We start from the raw sequence: 16,999 nt of genomic DNA, 5'->3' as shown, positions 1-16,999 counted from the left end.
GGCAAACGGCAGAATAACCACAAATTACATGGCCTCAATTCAAAGGCAGGAGCACATTCCCATTTCCTAAGTACTCCCTTCACATTGCATCCAATGCAAGGGACAAACACAGTGGTCCCCTTGGAGATGGGGGGCCCAGATGACCCACAGTCCTGTGTTATGAAGCACCAGGGCTTCCCTCTGACCGACACAGCTTCGGGTGGGGGCTTATCTTTTGTTTTGAATTGAACTGTGAGATTTTGAACTCGCTGACGGTGGATGATGGGCTTATCTTCTCAGTTATCTTTCTCTATTACATAAGAAAAAAGAAGTGCTTTCTTCATGACGGCCTAAGTCTCTGGGATGGTGACTAGTTGGTTACCCGAGTGGCAATGCAGAAAAGGGTGTTTGCCAAGCTTAAGGGGCAGGTAAGGACAGGCTTTTCCAAAATGGGAAGTCTTCTATTAAACTGAGAACACTGACCTCATATATAACTGCTACCCACTCAATAAACTCCACAAGACAAAGGACGGGGTGCAGGTAGGGGAGCAAACCGTGGTTCTGCCCCGCTACTCGGCCATCTGGGGCAGGTCTGCGCTTGGTGTAAACGAGTGGGGAAGAGTGTTGAAGAACAGGAACATTTCACACAAGGTCATACCAGTGCTATGATCTTGGGGACACAGAGAAAAGGGAAAAAGAGGTAATGGAACCATCATTAACTGAGAAACTACCAGCCCATGAAGTCCATGCTATAACTGTCTGTTGGTGAGCCTATTTCCCCTCTTCGATCGGGAAGTGGAGAGCTAGCCGATTCGATATCATGGGTCTCGGTTTCCTGGAGCTATATGCCATTTAGCTCATTGTTAAAGGACTTAAGGAGTTAATATGTATAAAGCCAGGCACAAAGTAAACACTGGACTGATGGTCACCACTAACCACCATTACTGTAACTACCATTGGTAACCCACGGCCTCAATACAGAGCCTACACTGAGTGTGGCATTCATTAGCCGTCCAATAAAAATTGTTACGGTTACCACTTATTGGGCACTGATTACATTCCGGCCACTGTGGTATGCACTGCTACACACATCATCTCCTGATGACCTACATAACCGCCTTACAAAATAAGTATCACTGTCAGTCTATTTACATGAAAAAACAAGGCATGGGATGGTAACTTGCAAAACTTTTACCACATGTGTTGTAGACTGTTCTGCCTGGTTCTAGGAATTATATCTCGACCCCTTGTGGCTAAGGGCGAGGGATGACCTCTGAAATGTAATTATCCCTCCGCTCTCTCTCCTCCTCCTGCAGCTTGATGGAGATGCCTCTCACGGGGCCTCTCTGAATCTGCTTCATCATATGCCTGACATAGCCTGCTCTCGTCTCGGAGCTTCTTGCTGGGGATAATGGCGATCTCCTCACACACGCGCTCGTTGGTGTGGAAGTCATTGCCCAGGCGCTTGTAGTACTTCACAATAATGACCCTGGCCGCCTTCTTCGCGGTCTTGGTGCGAACGCAGCCCATCTTGATGGGTCCCTGTTTGGGCGCCAGATGTGGGGGCGACTTTCCTTGCAAGTCCCCCCATATGCCACGGATGAGAGTAAATATGACTGAGACATGATGTGATCTGCTTGGGGAGGAGAAGTGAGCAGTGGCCAGCTTCTCAGGGGAGACAAAAGCCAGCAGCGGCCAGTTTCTCTGAAGAGAAAAAGGCCTAGAGCCCCCACCTTCAGGGCTTTTATTGGGTTGTAATACACAGGAATACAGGGCGGTAAGGATCAAACAGTAGATAACATTTCAAAGAAATCTGAGGGCTTCAGAGTCTGTCAGGAACAGAGTTTCAGGGTTTCCTGCTCGAACCCTTAACATACGAATGAAAGCACTCTTAGCAGAGCAGATTTCACAGGTTTATCAGGAAGTCTTTGTGATGCCAGATTTTTCCCCAGGACACATTCTAGCAAGGCAAGGAGCTGCACCCTTCCCCTTCCGGTATTCAGGCTTAAGGGGATTAGAGCCAGGAAGTGCTTCTCCGGGAGGACATGGGGACTTGGGCTATGTCAAAGCTGGGGGGGGGGGGGCAGGTGAGAGTCCATTGCTCTTTGTTGCAGCCCCCGAGTCCTTCCATGAAGGCCTCCCAAGTGATCGAGTCTGGCTTAGGTTGTCCCCCCACTGTGAGGGGTCTTACACATCATTGACTTCTGACCAAGCTTTGGGGGCAGGGAGAGGAAACTGAGGCAGCGTTTGCTACCAGAGATAAGCTTTGTCTCCTTCGGCTCACATTCCAGAGGTTGTCCCTCGCCCTTAGCCACAAGGGATCGAGATATAATTCCTAGAACCAGGCAGAGTGGTCTGCAACATACATAGGTGGTAAAAGTAGGTTTACAGTTCTGAGTACATGAAACAGGCTATTTCTTGTATTACCATGTATTAATTATTGTATTATTTGCCATACAAACTGTAAACCTACTTTTGCCCACCCCTGTAAGACAAGAGATATTAGGAATATAAATGAGATCTAAGCCCAGGCTTTCCGATTCCAGAATCTATGCAGTTTGCCATTTCTCTGCACCGGTGAAAGCAGAGAGGGCAGGCAGCCCTCCTGGGCCCTCGCCCCTGGGTTCTTGTGGCCCAGCCAGAGCCACCGCCATGTCCCCAGCACAAAAGCATGAGAACCCTTCGGAGGCTCCAGCAGCCTCAGGGGAAACATGAAGGCTAGAAACCTGCCTGAGTTGTCTCTTCGACTATTACTTACATTCATCGTTATTTTCACAGAAGGTCTTCTCTACAAAGAGCATTCAACTAACATTTATCGAGGTCTACATCATCTGCAGGGCACCGCGTTTTTCATTACCTTGCTTAATCCTTAGGAAAACTGAGGCCGAGGCAGGCACCACCAACGCATCCTGCTCCTTTGCTCAGGGAACCCAATGAGCCTTGGGAACACTGCAGAAAGCGACCCCTTCCCATCTGCCACAGAACTACCCAGTGATTTAAATATGTCTGAGCAGGGCCTCCTCTCCCCAGGTCCACAGGGACGTATTAAAAACAAGAATCACAGCATTTAAAGAGCCACATCTAAGAGACAAAACAGAGGCCCTACAGAGAAGTCCTGTGGGCTGGTCCTCCACTGTCCACGGCTTGGACCAGGCTGTGCGCCGCCCCACCCCAGAATCCGCACCCATTTTCCCTCCAAACTTAGAACCTTGCCTGAAGCACTCTNTCTCCTTCGGCTCACATTCCAGAGGTTGTCCCTCGCCCTTAGACACAAGGGATCGAGATATAATTCCTAGAACCAGGCAGAGTGGTCTGCAATACACATAGGTGGTAAAAGTAGGTTTACAGTTCTGAGTACATGAAACAGGCTATTTCTTGTATTATCGTGTATTAATTATTGTATTATTTGCCATACAAACTGTAAACCTACTTTTGCCCACCCCTGTAAGACAGAGATATTAGGAATATAAATGAGATCTAAGCCCAGGCTTTCCGATTCCAGAATCTATGCAGTTTGCCATTTCCCTGCACCGGCGAAAGCAGAGAGGGCAGGCAGCCCTCCTGGGCCCTCCGCCCCTGGGTTCTTGTGGCCCAGCTAGAGCCACTGCCATGTCCCCAGCACAAAAGCATGAGAACTCTTTGGAGGCTCCAGCAGCCTCAGGGGAAACATGAAGGCTAGAAACCTGCCTGAGTTGTCTCTTTGACTATTACTTACATTCATCGTTATTTTCACAGAAGGTCTTCTCTACAAAGAGCATTCAACTAACATTTATCGAGGTCTACATCATCTGCAGGGCACCGCGTTTTTCATTACCTTGCTTAATCCTTAGGAAAACTGAGGCCGAGGCAGGCACCACCAACGCATCCTGCTCCTTTGCTCAGGGAACCCAATGAGCCTTGGGAACACTGCAGAAAGCGACCCCTTCCCATCTGCCACAGAACTACCCAGTGATTTAAATATGTCTGAGCAGGGCCTCCTCTCCCCAGGTCCACAGGGACGTATTAAAAACAAGAATCACAGCATTTAAAGAGCCACATCTAAGAGACAAAACAGAGGCCCTACAGAGAAGTCCTGTGGGCTGGTCCTCCACTGTCCACGGCTTGGACCAGGCTGTGCGCCGCCCCACCCCAGAATCCGCACCCATTTTCCCTCCAAACTTAGAACCTTGCCTGAAGCACTCTCCTGACAATCTACCACCACTGCCTAAGGCCATGTTTTTTTTCTCTCTTTAATTGTTATTTAAGTGTAATATTATTTAATTTTTCAAACACATGTGTCTTTTCTCCCTAATTATTAGCATGACTATGGTTTGAGGGTAGAAAATTATGACTTATACTACTAAGTTGATAGCCATCAAATTGTTGTCAGCTGGCTTGGCCCCAAGTGCAAGGGCAAGTTAGCAGACCACATATGCTTGATGCGCTTGCAAAGAACGGAGAAACGTTCAACAGCGTATTATTGAGGAAGAGGCCTCTGGTATTTAGACTTGTGCTGGATAACATAGGTAGAACCTCAAATCATGATGTTGCCAATATAACAATAAGGCTCCATGCCACTGTCCTTCTCACGTATTTGGCGTCACAAAATGCAGCTCAAAACTAGAGTGATGATGCTCTTTAGATTAGGAAAACAAGGTCATTGGTGACATCTAATCAACCATTGGCTACTCTCTGCATACAAGCTTCATATACCAGTTTGCTTATTAAATTAATGTATTTACATTATACCTGTATGTAAATGTTCCACACATGACACTGTACATCCACTGTCTAATTCTCTCAAACTTGGGTACTCACTACTCCAATGTCATATATTACTGTCCTACTTATAAAGCACACATGCCAAGGCTCAGAAGATTCACGAACCAGAGGTCACACAGTTTTTACGCAGCAAAAAACTGGGCTGTCAACTGGGGGTCTCGAACCCACTACACTGCACCTTGCCAGGGCTTTCTTCTCCCCACACTGGTACAGGACAGCACTGGTCCTTAATACGGGGTCTCTTTTTTCTGGTCCTGCTTCTGTCTAGCCATGTAACCATACTTGCACCCACTTCTCAGAGCTGTAAGCATTAAATGAGATAATGCATATAAAGCATTGCACATGGCGTCTCTCTCTAGGAAAGGAGTTATAACTGTTAGCCTCTACTGTTTTATCACACATTGCTAATGGGTCTGAGGAGAAAGGCAAGAAGCCTCCCTTGGTTATCCCTTCCTCGTCAGACACTGCGTGGCGAGAAGCACAGCCCCGAATCCTAAAGCCTCGATGAGGAATCAAAGTGGCCTTGAGCACCTTAGAATCTCCCACTTGTACAGTTTTCTCCCAATGCAAAGCAGAACAAGAGCGTGGCCTCAAGATGATACCTGCACACTCTCTCTTGGGCATAGACCCTCACTTCCTTCCAGGCCTGTGCCATCCAAAACAGCAGCCACAGCCACATGTGGCTCCCAAACACCAGAATTATGTGGCTAGCCTGAATCAAGACGTGCAGGGGGTATAAAATACACACCACCATGTAAATACTTAGTACAAAAAATGTAAAATACCTCATTAATAGGTGTTTTATTCAAGTAATAATATTTTGGATATAATGGATTGACTAAAACCTGTTTGGTTTTTTAAAATTTTTTTTGTTTATTTTTAGACAGAGGGGAAGGGAGGGAGAATGAGAGGGACAGACACATCAATGTGGGGTGGCCTCTCATGCGCCCCCTACTGGGATTTGGCCCACAACCCAGGCATGTGCCCTGACTGGGAATTGACCCAGTAACCCCTTGGTTCACAGGCTGGTGCTCAATCCACTAAGCCACACCAGCCAGAGCTAACTAAAACCTATTTTAAAAATTGTTTTATATGGGTTAATGAAATATGTTTTAAAATGATTTCACTTGTTTAAGTTTTCAAAAGTGTGGCTGCTAGAAAGTTTTTCATTAGACCTATGGGTCTAATAATCACATTATATTTCTGTCAGCACTGCTGTAGAGCACGCTGCCCATAGGCCACAAGGCCTCGTTTTTGGAGAGACAATTCCAGAGTTCTGCGAGCATCAGAGCATTTCATCAAACAGAGCAGCAGTCCCCACCGTCTTGGCCCCAGATTCCCAAGCATCAATGGTGATCAATATAGTAAACTAGACGTTTATCTACAATTAGGCCCCTATGCTAATATTTAATAAATACAGGTCCTGTGACTGACCAAAATTTTTCAAAACACAGCAGGAAAAGGAACATCAATGGATAAATAGATGGAGGATGTGATCAACTAATCTGAAAGAAAAATGCAAGCAGCTAATACATTTCCCAAAGGGAACTTAGTAGTAGAGAAATAAAGTCAAAACAACTTTTTTCAGTTTATCAACATTAACAATTCAGTTCAACAAGCTTTTACTGAACTCCTAGGTAAAGATTTCTTTTTAAATTCTCAAGATACAATACAGAAGAGCAAAAAGAGAGAGAGAGAGAGAGAAACTCATGGACACAGAAAACAGTGTGGTGACTGCTGGGGCATAAATAAATGGTGGTGGACGGAGACCTGACTTGGGGCGGTGAGCACACACACAGTGCACAGACAATGTGCTGTGGAACTGAGCATCTGGGGCCTGTGTAATTTTGTTAACCAGTGCCACCCCAGTAAATTCAGTAAAAAGGAAAACAGAGATATGATTCTTACTAGGATTTCATTAGAAACATGACTAGAAGGAACTATCATGAAAGTTCAGAGTGACTATCTTCAAGTGATGTGATTATGAGTTTCCTTTCGGTTTTTCACCTTTTTCTATTCTTTATATAATTTCTACATTGAACATGGATGGCTACTTGAAAAAACATTTCATAATCTAAGCAATACATTTACATTATAAAAATTTTAAAATAAAACGAAAAAACTATTGTTATTTTAATAATCAGAGGAAAGTAAACAGTAAAATATAAAAATAAAAAATGAGATGAAATAATAAAAATCTTCTTAACTATGAAGAGGTTCAAATTTTAAGACTTCTCACTAAGAATATTGAGCTGGCCAAAACGTTTGTTTGGTTTTTCCAGGAAGATGGCTCTAAGTAGCGCTTCTTTGTCTTTTAACTTCGTTGGAAACAGTTTTGTTAGATTGTATGGTAACAGCTGTCTTATAGCATGCATTTAAGAAACACATAGAAATTGGTGAATTTTTGGCGTAGCCATTTTAATGTTGAAGATGGAAGAAAATATGTAACATTTTCAGCGTATTATGCTTTAATATTTCAAGAAAGGTAAAAACACAACTGAAACACACAAAGAGATTTGTGCAGTGTGTGGAGAAGATGCTGTGGCCGATCGAACGTGTCAGGTGTGGTTTGTGAAGTTCTGTGTTGGTTTCTCACTGATGATGCTCCATGGTCGAGCAGACCAGCTGAAGTTGATAGTGATCAAATCAAGAGAACAATTAATGTTCTACCATGTAGGAGATAGCTGACATACTCAAAATATCCAAATCAATAATACTGTTGCTGAAAATGGAAAATGCATCTCTTATGGAAAAAATGAAACGAACTTTTTGGCCAACTCAATACCTTATTTTACACAGAGCTTTCCAACTTACGATATTTCCTTATACTTTTCTGACCTTCAAGGAACATAATAAGCAGAGTATTAAAGAGTGGTTATCTTTGGATAATGGGACTGTGGGCAATTTTCATTTTCCTTCTTTTGCTTTTTTTTTTTGGTGAGGGAGAGGAGCAGAAAGTACATATACTTTAAAATTTTCTACGATGAACAAGTTTTATTTATGCAGGGGAGAACAGTGATTAGTTCCAGGAAAATTCAGCCATGACAAGGTACAGATAAGAAAACCGAGGCTCAAAGAACTCATGCAATTTGTCACAAAGTAGAAGAGCCTGAACTGAAAGCCCCTTGAATCTTATTTTCCCAAACCCTCAGCTTCCCAAGTTGCCCCCTTGGTCTGTGCAGATACCGTAAGACTAACCACAGTTCATATTCAGACTGGACTCTTGGGTAAACTTACTTCATAATTATTGCTATGCAGGATGGATACAGATAATCCTCTTGTTTGGAGAAGTCACTCATTTAATTCACTACAGCTGGAAGTGTGTTAGGTTTCCTGAGAAAGTAACCTGAACTTGACCCTAGCCTTTTGAAATTCCCATACTGCAGAGATGTTTCTCAGGATAAACAGGGCATTTCACTTGGCTCACCCAGCTATAATTCAGTTTACAAATTGGAGAAACTCGTGAGTTCTTATGTTGGTATTCAAAACACATGTTTAGCTGGTGGAATTTAAATAAGGCTTTACAGCCTCGTTTTTTGTTAAGGGATAGTTTTTAATCCAGCAGCCGTGGGTCTGGCTTACCTTCTGGTCCCACACAGCAATTGATTTTCACAACTATTTAAACTGCAAACCATAATTCCCTACATTGGAAACACACACTAACTCCAAAAATTCTCCTTCCTCCTCCAGCCATTTCTGACTCAAGGCAGGACCACCAAACATTCTTTCTTACGCTACAGCACATTCCAAACCTCAAGCCCACCAAGAGTATGACCTGCTCTTCAGCACATGCCTTTATGTGTGTTCATGGTTTAACCTGCCTTCTGGCTGCACTGTGTGGGTTTCCTGGGGACAGGCTTCTAATTTGCCACGTGGCCTCTCCCGGGCTCAGTCCCCCTTTGTCCCTCCCCCGTCCTTGCACTGTCATTCCGCAAGGTCTCAAGAGAATGTCAATAACTTTGACTCCATCTCAAATAAAACCAAACCAGGAGCTTTTGTGGGCAGAAATGCACATTGTTGTTGTGGTGTTTTTTTTAAAGAAAAATATCAGCAATCTGGGGGACTGGCCGCACCATGGGTTCCCTCCATGAAGGCGGGACACTGCACGCCTCCTGGGCGGATGGGGCGGGTGGGGGTGGTGAAGGAGAAGGCAGAGCGAGCGCACTTGGTGGAAGGAAAGTCACAGCACCTCTTCCTCGGGCATCATCTTATACAACGTTTTTATCAGCTTAACAGAAGGGCATTTTAAGCTTTTATATAGTATCTTTCTACATGCTAAAACTTAAATTCACATATTCATAGGTGGATAAAATATTAATAATGACAGTTACCACTCTTCTCTGCTTCCAGGGAGTTAGTAAGTCAAACTCCCCATGCTGAACGGGCAAGATGCAGCCCAGGTAGAGGGCAAAAAAGGCAATGGAGAGGCTCAAAGAGTGGGAAAACGCTCTTTTTACCAACAGCAGTGACTTTTTCCAAACTCATACTACCTGAAACATAAAAATGAATCATTAAAATAGTGCTTATTTTCCATAACTGAAACATTCTGCTAAAAATTGGCTAAGGCAAAAAGAGTCTAAGGCAAGAAACAATGCTGTCCCGAGTCCTCCCTTGCAAATGACAGCATACTCACTCGAGACAGACTCAAGCTCACAGCCACAGCTGTCAGCAAGGTTAAGTTTGACGTCCAGAGAGAAAGGGTATCCGGAGGACTTTCCTCCCAGAGTCTGGAATACTTAATCAGTTTTCTGGTCTTCCTAAAAAGAGCCAGAGGGGTGGGCGGAGTCCAGGCTGGGCACCAGGTGTGACATACAAACCTGATTAGAAACTCACAAGATGAGTGACACCACATGGACATGGACACGTCTGCCTCCACGTGCAGGGCGTGACAAACACCCAGGTCTGCTCCTGGCTGCGGCGCACTGTGGAACTGGTGCCCGTGACTAAATCACTTTACTCTCTCTCTCTAAGCCTAAGTTGTTGTTGTTTTTTATGAGTTTATTTATTGCTTTTTTTAGAGAGAGGACGGGAGGGAGAAAGACAGGGAGAGAAACATCTCTTCCTCCCCAGTGGCCCCTACTGGGGACCTGGCTAAGCCCAAGTTTGTCATCTGTGAGAAAACGGACATCAGCAGTGTGCGCCCCTTAGGGCTGGTGTGAAGATTAAGGGCAACCCACACAAAACGCCTGGCACACTGCAGACGCTTGCAAGTTTAGTCCTCGGCTACCTCCTCCACTCTGTTGTTACCTGCCAAGAGTGGAAGTGGAATTCTAGAAACTGGGACATTAGAGCAAATGTTAGAGAACACAGGTTTCAGTTTACTTCGAATCCATCAAACATATATAACAAATCAAATGAACACAAACATAAAGAACCAATATTCAAGGTCAAATAAATCTAATTACCAAAATATACCCACCCAAAATTTAGCAAGCTGATAACTGCAAATTAAAATAAGGAGTTAATACTAATTAGCAAAGCTTTTCTAATTATAATGACCTAATGTTGGTCAAAGTACAGTGAAATAGGCCCTGTAACATTTTTACAAAGTTATCCAGTGCCAGAAGTCATTACAATTTTACCCAATAATTGCACTTCTAAATAACGATTCCTAAAGAATGAAACCATTTGGTTTCACTCTTTAGGAATCATGAAAATTTGGTATGCATGACGATGTTCACAACATTATTTATAAAGCCATGTAAATTATATACCTTATGAAATGCAGCAATAAAAAGGTAGAAACAAATACTGTGAGATAAACCTGATAAAATACTATCTAAAAAAAGCTAAGATACTAAACTGAGTAGAATCTAGGATTATAACATGAAAAATTAATTTGTATAGGAAAATGATAACGGTGGTTATATGAAGGAAGTAGGGTACTTTAAGTAATTCTTTAGCATTTTAGTTTCCACTTTAGAAACATGGGCAGGTTTTTTTTGAAAAATAAACACGCATTTGACTACTGTACTCCAAACTGCTTTGATAAAAATCAGATCATCCACTGATACTCATTTCATGCATTCTCTTCCGTTAACAGTACAGATGGTAGAAGCCAACTCGCAGCTTCTGGAAGTGCTGGTTTTCACAGATTAACATCTGTGCTTGCATTTTTTTTTTTTAAGAGGAATAATTCTCCATAGAGCAGCCTGTCCAATTCTCACCCTGTCTTCATTGCTACCCATTGCCACTTTCAAAGTGAAGAAAGAGGAAGATGGAGCCGAACAAACCAGAGCCTTTATCCACGGCCGGCTCTTGTTCCCCGGGCTCCCCACCAAGCTACCTTGGTAAGGTGAGGTCGCCGTAGTGCCTCCACCTCCAGCAGCCTCACTGATGGAGGTGTGTAGCTCACCCACAACAAATACCGGGGTGGAGCACTAGGCCTTCACTAGTGGCCTCTGCATGGCGTTTCCCACGAAAGAGGCCTAAAGTGCTTTACAGTAATCCACGCACATCTCCATCTTTAGCAGATCAGAGCAGGTGAGAGAATAAATATTAGCAGAACACTGAGCCCATTCCTGAAGCATCAGGCAAGGAGATGTACTGTTTTCCCACTCAGAGGCTGTCCTTCTCCTCCAGAAGTCTATGATATATTGACCCAGCAGCCTCCTAACCATCGCCATTTAGGACAGATAACCCTTTAAGCACAAGGGAGTATGTCAGTGAAATTGGAAAGAGTCCTGCCCATCTTTTGGGGCAAAGACAGCTTGAACCTCACTCACTGCTGAGTTTCAGATCCAACCCTTGGAGTTTGGGCCACGGGGAAAGCATCAGAAGCAGGACTGGTGTGGATGCAACTTTGTTTACCCTGCCGGCCCAGGGCTGTGCTGCTGGAGCCACGCTGGCTGGCTGGCAGGGCCAGGCTCACAAAGGGGCCTTGTAGTTCTGGGGCCCAGCCTCAATGGCCTGTCTGTTACGTCTCCTAGGACATTCTGATGTCATGCGCAACCAGCTGCCAAGCCTGGCTAGTGACTCAAGTTCCTCATACATGTCCTCTTTTTTTGACGTCACAAACTTGAGACAAAGGACACTTTCCACAAATAAAGGAGTAGATCTCAAGAAGTGCTTCCCCCCTCGTGTTCCTATGTCTCCCACCTTGGCAATATCACACCTATTGCCAAGTGACAAAAAGCAAATGTTAAAAAAAAGAAAAATGATTTAAAATGAGAAAAAACAAGTATCTTCCTAAAAAACTAGCAGCAAACCAATCCACGTTATGCATCGCCATTTAACAAACAGTTAAGCCAAAGGGAAGGAAGAGATTGCACTTGGGGATATTTTCACCTTCCTGTCCAGCTCTAGAGGTTGAGTTAAACATTCAGGAAAAATGAAATGTCACAAACCAAACACTGATACCATTCTGGAGTAAACACCAGGGGTTATTTTGAACTACGGCAAACCAATGTGGTACAAATGCCAGGAATTTGAAGACTACTTTTTTCCCCCTCTTCAAACCTGATAGTTTTGAGTTTAAATTTCTCCTTTGGCTTAAGAAACTGTCAAAGAGTAAGAACAGGAGCCTCATCTGGGAGTCCCCAGTGGAGTCGGACCACACCCACTTTAGGAAGAAAGTTTCTGCTGCGTGTCAGAAGTCTAAATCTCAGTATGTGCTTCAAAGCTGGCGTTCCCAGCCTAGTGTGGGGGGATGTGCCAGTGCTGGGAAGTGAGTGGATGATGGGCCAGCTCTGGCTGCCAAGGCCCAGTCACTGCCTTTGCAGAAGATGTACAGCCGAGCTATGCCCTACACACAGCCACAGGTGTTGCATCAGAAGCCTCAGCACATTTGATTTAGAAACAGATAAATAAAGCCCTTTGTGAGAATGAAGACATATCCAATAAATAGACAGTGGCCACCTGTCTCCTCTTCTCACGCTTCATGCTCCCTGCAAGCAAATTTAGCAACATCTAAATGCTGGGGAATCCCCAATATATATCTTCAGACCCAATTTCTCTCCTCAGAACTTCATTTCCAGTTGCCTTATTTTCAATTGCCCTATTCCTCAACTTTCTTACCTAGACAATCACTAAATCCTGTCAATTCTATTTCCCTGACTCTTAGCATACAGAGTTCCCCTGCACTGTGGCCTCAAACCCACGGCACCCTGAGTAATTCTCTTCTGGACTGTTGAGACTATCCCTGAAGGTCCGTCCTCATGGCCCCCATTCTCCCTTGCCTCCAACTCGTCCTTTCTGCCATTGAAGCCAGCCTTTCTATCAAACATCAACTTAGCCTCTATATAAAAACAGTTGTTTCTGAATAAATTCTAAACTCCTTAGCATGACACTTACAGACCTTCACCCACTGGTCTCAATTTCCCTGTCCAAACACATCTTCTGCCACTTCTTACCACACCCCATCCCGCAGCGCTCTGCATCACTGCGGCGTACTCTGCACCACTGCAGTGCACTCCAGCACATTCTGCATCTATTGCAGAATAGATGCACCACTGCAGTGCACTGCAGCGCACTCTGCACCACTGCGGCGCACTGCAAAATTTAGGACCTAAATGGTTTGTCTGAAGAGATGACATTCCCCCTACATAATACATCCATCCTAACACTTCACCTCTACACCACAACCCTTACATATCCTTGAAGACCCAACTCAGACGTCACCTACTCTGTGAAGCTGTCCCTACTCCCTGCAGCTACGAGTTACACTATCCTCTTGGGTCTCCTAGCGCTCTCTGCAAACTTCCACCCTAAAACAGCATGCCACACTGCAATGTTCAGATGCCGTTTCCCTGAGACTGCATCTTTATCTCTGACCCTGGCACAGGGCTGCACAATATACACATTCAGTAAGTGCTGTTGAATCTATCAACCAGTCGGAATAGGAATTAGGGCCATGGAGGGAAAAGATTCTGATGATCAGGATACTCCAGCTGCCTCAGAGAGTGTACTGTGGAAATGTATTAATCTCTCCAGGCTTTAGCTCATCATCTGTTTAATAAGGGGGTGGGACTATATGATTTCCATGGTCCCTCTAAGTCTTCTGTTCTAGCATTCAGACTACATTTATTTGCCTTTAAAATCTACAATGAAGAACGATTCCATAAAACCCTGTAGTAATAACATGTTCCAGGAGTTGGATGTTCTCCACAAAGGCGGTCAGGAAAATTCCTGCTCTGCTTGGCCACCAGGCAGAGCTCCCAAGGATGGCCAACGACTGAGGCTCCTCCCCGAAACTCCTGAATCCCCAGTTGCCCTCTGTTCTGTTCCACTCTACATATTTTGGCCAAAAAGTGGCTTATTAAATATTATGCACAAGAGAAAAAAACATGATGACAAAAACCTAACATGCCTTAAAAGTGTTAACAAATGCTAAAAACATGACTGCTGCCTTTTGAAAAGCCAAGAGAAATGGCCAGGCTCGACAATCACCTCGTCACCCCATACTCTGGGGGCGGCTGGTACCTCAGGACGGCCACTTCTGTTCTTGCCGGCTGAGGAGCAGGGTAGGGCTTGACCATCTCGTGGAGCACCCCAGGGTGCTGGTCGCTGTAGTAAAGTCCGTGATCCTGGGTCTTGCTGACCGGGGACATCATTTGCTTGGTCTTGAAGGGGTACTCGGGTGGAGGGCCCCGGGGGTCCAGCACTTTACCTGCAGGCTGGGCTACGGAGGGTCCCCCTCCTGCCTTGAAGCCTTTGCCACTCCCTGAGCCAGGGAGGTGCTGCTTAGCACCGTTCCTCTCCAACGACAACTGCATGATCCTCTCACTGAGAGAGCGGACGTGGCCCTGCTTCAGTTCTTTCAGCGCCTCGTCCTTGTGTGCCTGCCCACTGTTGGCACGGTTCACCGTGGGCCTCCCCTCAGTCCGGGACTTCTGACTGGTGCCCCCTGCCATGTAGTAACCATGAGCTACAGCCCCCTGTTGCTGCTGTTGCTGCTGCTGCTGCCCCCTAAAGAACTGGGACTGTGCTTTGGCCTCCTCGTAAGTGGGCAGTTCCTCGTTGTTCTGCTGAGGCTGCGTGGACCGCACCTGTTTCTCCATCACCGTATTGTCCACCTGGTGTTCTTGACCCTGCGGTTCCTGGCGTGCCGACTGGTAGACCATTTGTGGGTCTTCTTGAGTGAGGTTTTCCGTGGAAGAAAAGTTGTTTGTAGGGTGGGCTGGTCCTGCACTCCCTGTGGCCTGGTGCTGAATGGCCAGCAAGTTCATGTTCTCGGTCGGGGTGCCATACCGCAGTTGTTCCTGGATCAGCCGCTGCAATACTGTTCCAGCTGCCGCATCCTCGGAACCTCTCATTTCCACCTCTGAGATCCTCAGGAAGTTCGGGGAGTGGAAGTTACAAAGAGGATCCTCAACTAAAAGATAAACAGAGGAAGAAAGGTATCAGGTTGTTGCACAGGAATATAGGCCTGTCAGTAAGTGCAAACAATTAACATTCTAATCACAGCAGCAGGCAACAAGATTTCGAATCCACCACCACCTCCAGGTTTCCTGCAGTTTCTCATGGAAGTGTATGGTCAGTTCAAATGGCCTCCAGTACTCCCCCTCCCCCCCCCTCCTGCTTCCTCCCAGGCCCAGCTCCATTCTTCACCCCTCCCTTCCCTTTAATATCCCCCCTGGCCCCTTCTCTTCTTCATACAAACATGCCAAGTCTTTCCTATCTTAAAAAAAGACATGCAAAGAACAAAACCAAACAAAAAGAAACCTACTTTTCACGGCCCACATGTCCCTCTAACTGCCACACTGCCTCTCTCCTTCCCTCTACTTTTAAATGTCCTCAGGAAGCCATCACCCACGCACTGCCCTCCCTCCTGCTCTGATTAGTAACCGAGCCCAGTGAGAATTTTCCAGAGCTCATATTACACAACCAAGCCTTCTGGGGCACCTGGCATGCTGATCACCCACCCTCGAAATGCTCTCCTAACTCGGCAACCAGGTCCTGGGTCCTGGCTCCTGCTTCTCTGTCCACTCCCCAGGCTCCCTTTTCTCCACCTGCCCCTTGAATCCTGGTGTTCCCCACAGCTCTTCCACCCTCACTTAACAGAATCTCCTGAGTCATCACACCCACTGCTCACCTTCAACGACCTACCCATGACCCACAGCTGCCAGCTGATGGCCTGTGAGTCCTTCAAACTCAGCATGCCTTCTTCACCCCGAAAGGTTTACCCACCCAACCAATCCCCTAATCACTGCCTTGTCTAATTTTTGCCTAGCCAGAAACCTGGGCGTTTTCCAGAATCCCTTCCTCTTCCTCAACCACAACATCTAGTCAGTGAATGCCTGTGAGGTCTACCTCCAAAATCTCTCCCCCAGCTTTCCTCCTTATTCCCATGCCCAATCTCCAATGTGATTATTCCTAACTACAATACAACTACAAGAACCATTTTTAAGTGCACATGATATGCCACTATACTAAATTCTCTCCATATATTCATTCATTCCATATGCAGTTATGCACTAGATATTAATTTCCCAATCTTACAGATCAGGAGAGAGGTTTAAGAAAAGGTACATGACAGAGGTCCAGAGGTAGGAAGAGACAGAGGCAGGATCTGACTCATTCCACAACAAAATCTGTGTTCATTCCATGCTGTATAAGCCCCTGGTGCCCCCAGACCACTCATTCCAACAGCCTGCTCATCTATTTCTCTGACACCAGTCTCACTTCTACTCCCAAACCCACCCCCTCAGGCCCTAGCCTATCTCCCGCACTACCCTGAAAGGTTGTTCAAACAGGAAAACCTAACCACACCAATCCTCTGCACAAAAATCTGCAATAATAAACTGCAGATGAAACTGACATTCTATCCCATGGTGCAGTGGCTACCGCCTTACCTATCAAGCAACACTTCACGCTACCACCGCCCACCCTCACCGACAACCCTTTGGAGTTTAAGCTCCAACAATACCTAAGAACATATACAGTTCCCAGGCATGCTAGCTCTCTCTGGCCTCTAGGCCTTTGCTCACATTGTCCCTCTGCCTAGGAAGATGTGGTTTACCATGTCCTCCTGTGTGATTCCTAGACACGCTTCCTGTGACGGCACCAAAGCTACCTTCCGAGGAAATCCTTTCCTGCGGCCGCCCAGCAGGCTTGAGCCCTCCTGCACTCGAATATACCTCAGTAGAGCGATTACCACAGCAGATGGCAACTGCTTATTTACACAAGACTCTAACCTCCTTAAAGTTAAAGATCATGCCTTCTTATCTGGGTCTGCCTAGCACACTACCCAATGAGGGGGATCAAACATTTAACCAGTAAAAGAATACTACATGATTTTCACGAAGCGTAAAATTTAGCC

At 45.6% G+C, this 16,999-nt stretch overlaps 1 protein-coding gene and 1 pseudogene across 4 annotated transcripts in view; both read right to left on the bottom strand.

The window, feature by feature from the left end:
* Positions 1-16,999, bottom strand: part of AMOTL1 (angiomotin like 1) — a 142,354-nt gene that overhangs the window by 49,093 nt on the left and 76,262 nt on the right. For 3 of the 4 annotated variants that reach the window (XM_037029709.1, XM_037029711.1, XM_037029712.1), the window contains one exon: positions 14,128-15,052. In XM_037029709.1, the coding sequence (XP_036885604.1) occupies positions 14,128-15,052 (925 nt within the window). The remainder of the gene's footprint in view (positions 1-14,127; positions 15,053-16,999) is intronic. The other variant, XM_037029710.1, reaches the window with a different exon arrangement.
* Positions 1,233-1,523, bottom strand: LOC118975670 (40S ribosomal protein S17-like; annotated as a pseudogene).

This window comes from Sturnira hondurensis, unplaced genomic scaffold, assembly GCF_014824575.4.
Source record: "Sturnira hondurensis isolate 20B ecotype Veracruz unplaced genomic scaffold, ASM1482457v3 Scaffold0020489, whole genome shotgun sequence".
Classification (NCBI taxonomy): domain Eukaryota; kingdom Metazoa; phylum Chordata; class Mammalia; order Chiroptera; family Phyllostomidae; genus Sturnira; species Sturnira hondurensis.
The sequence above is the reverse complement of the archived record's forward strand: the minus strand, read 5'-3'. Positions and strand labels throughout refer to the sequence as shown.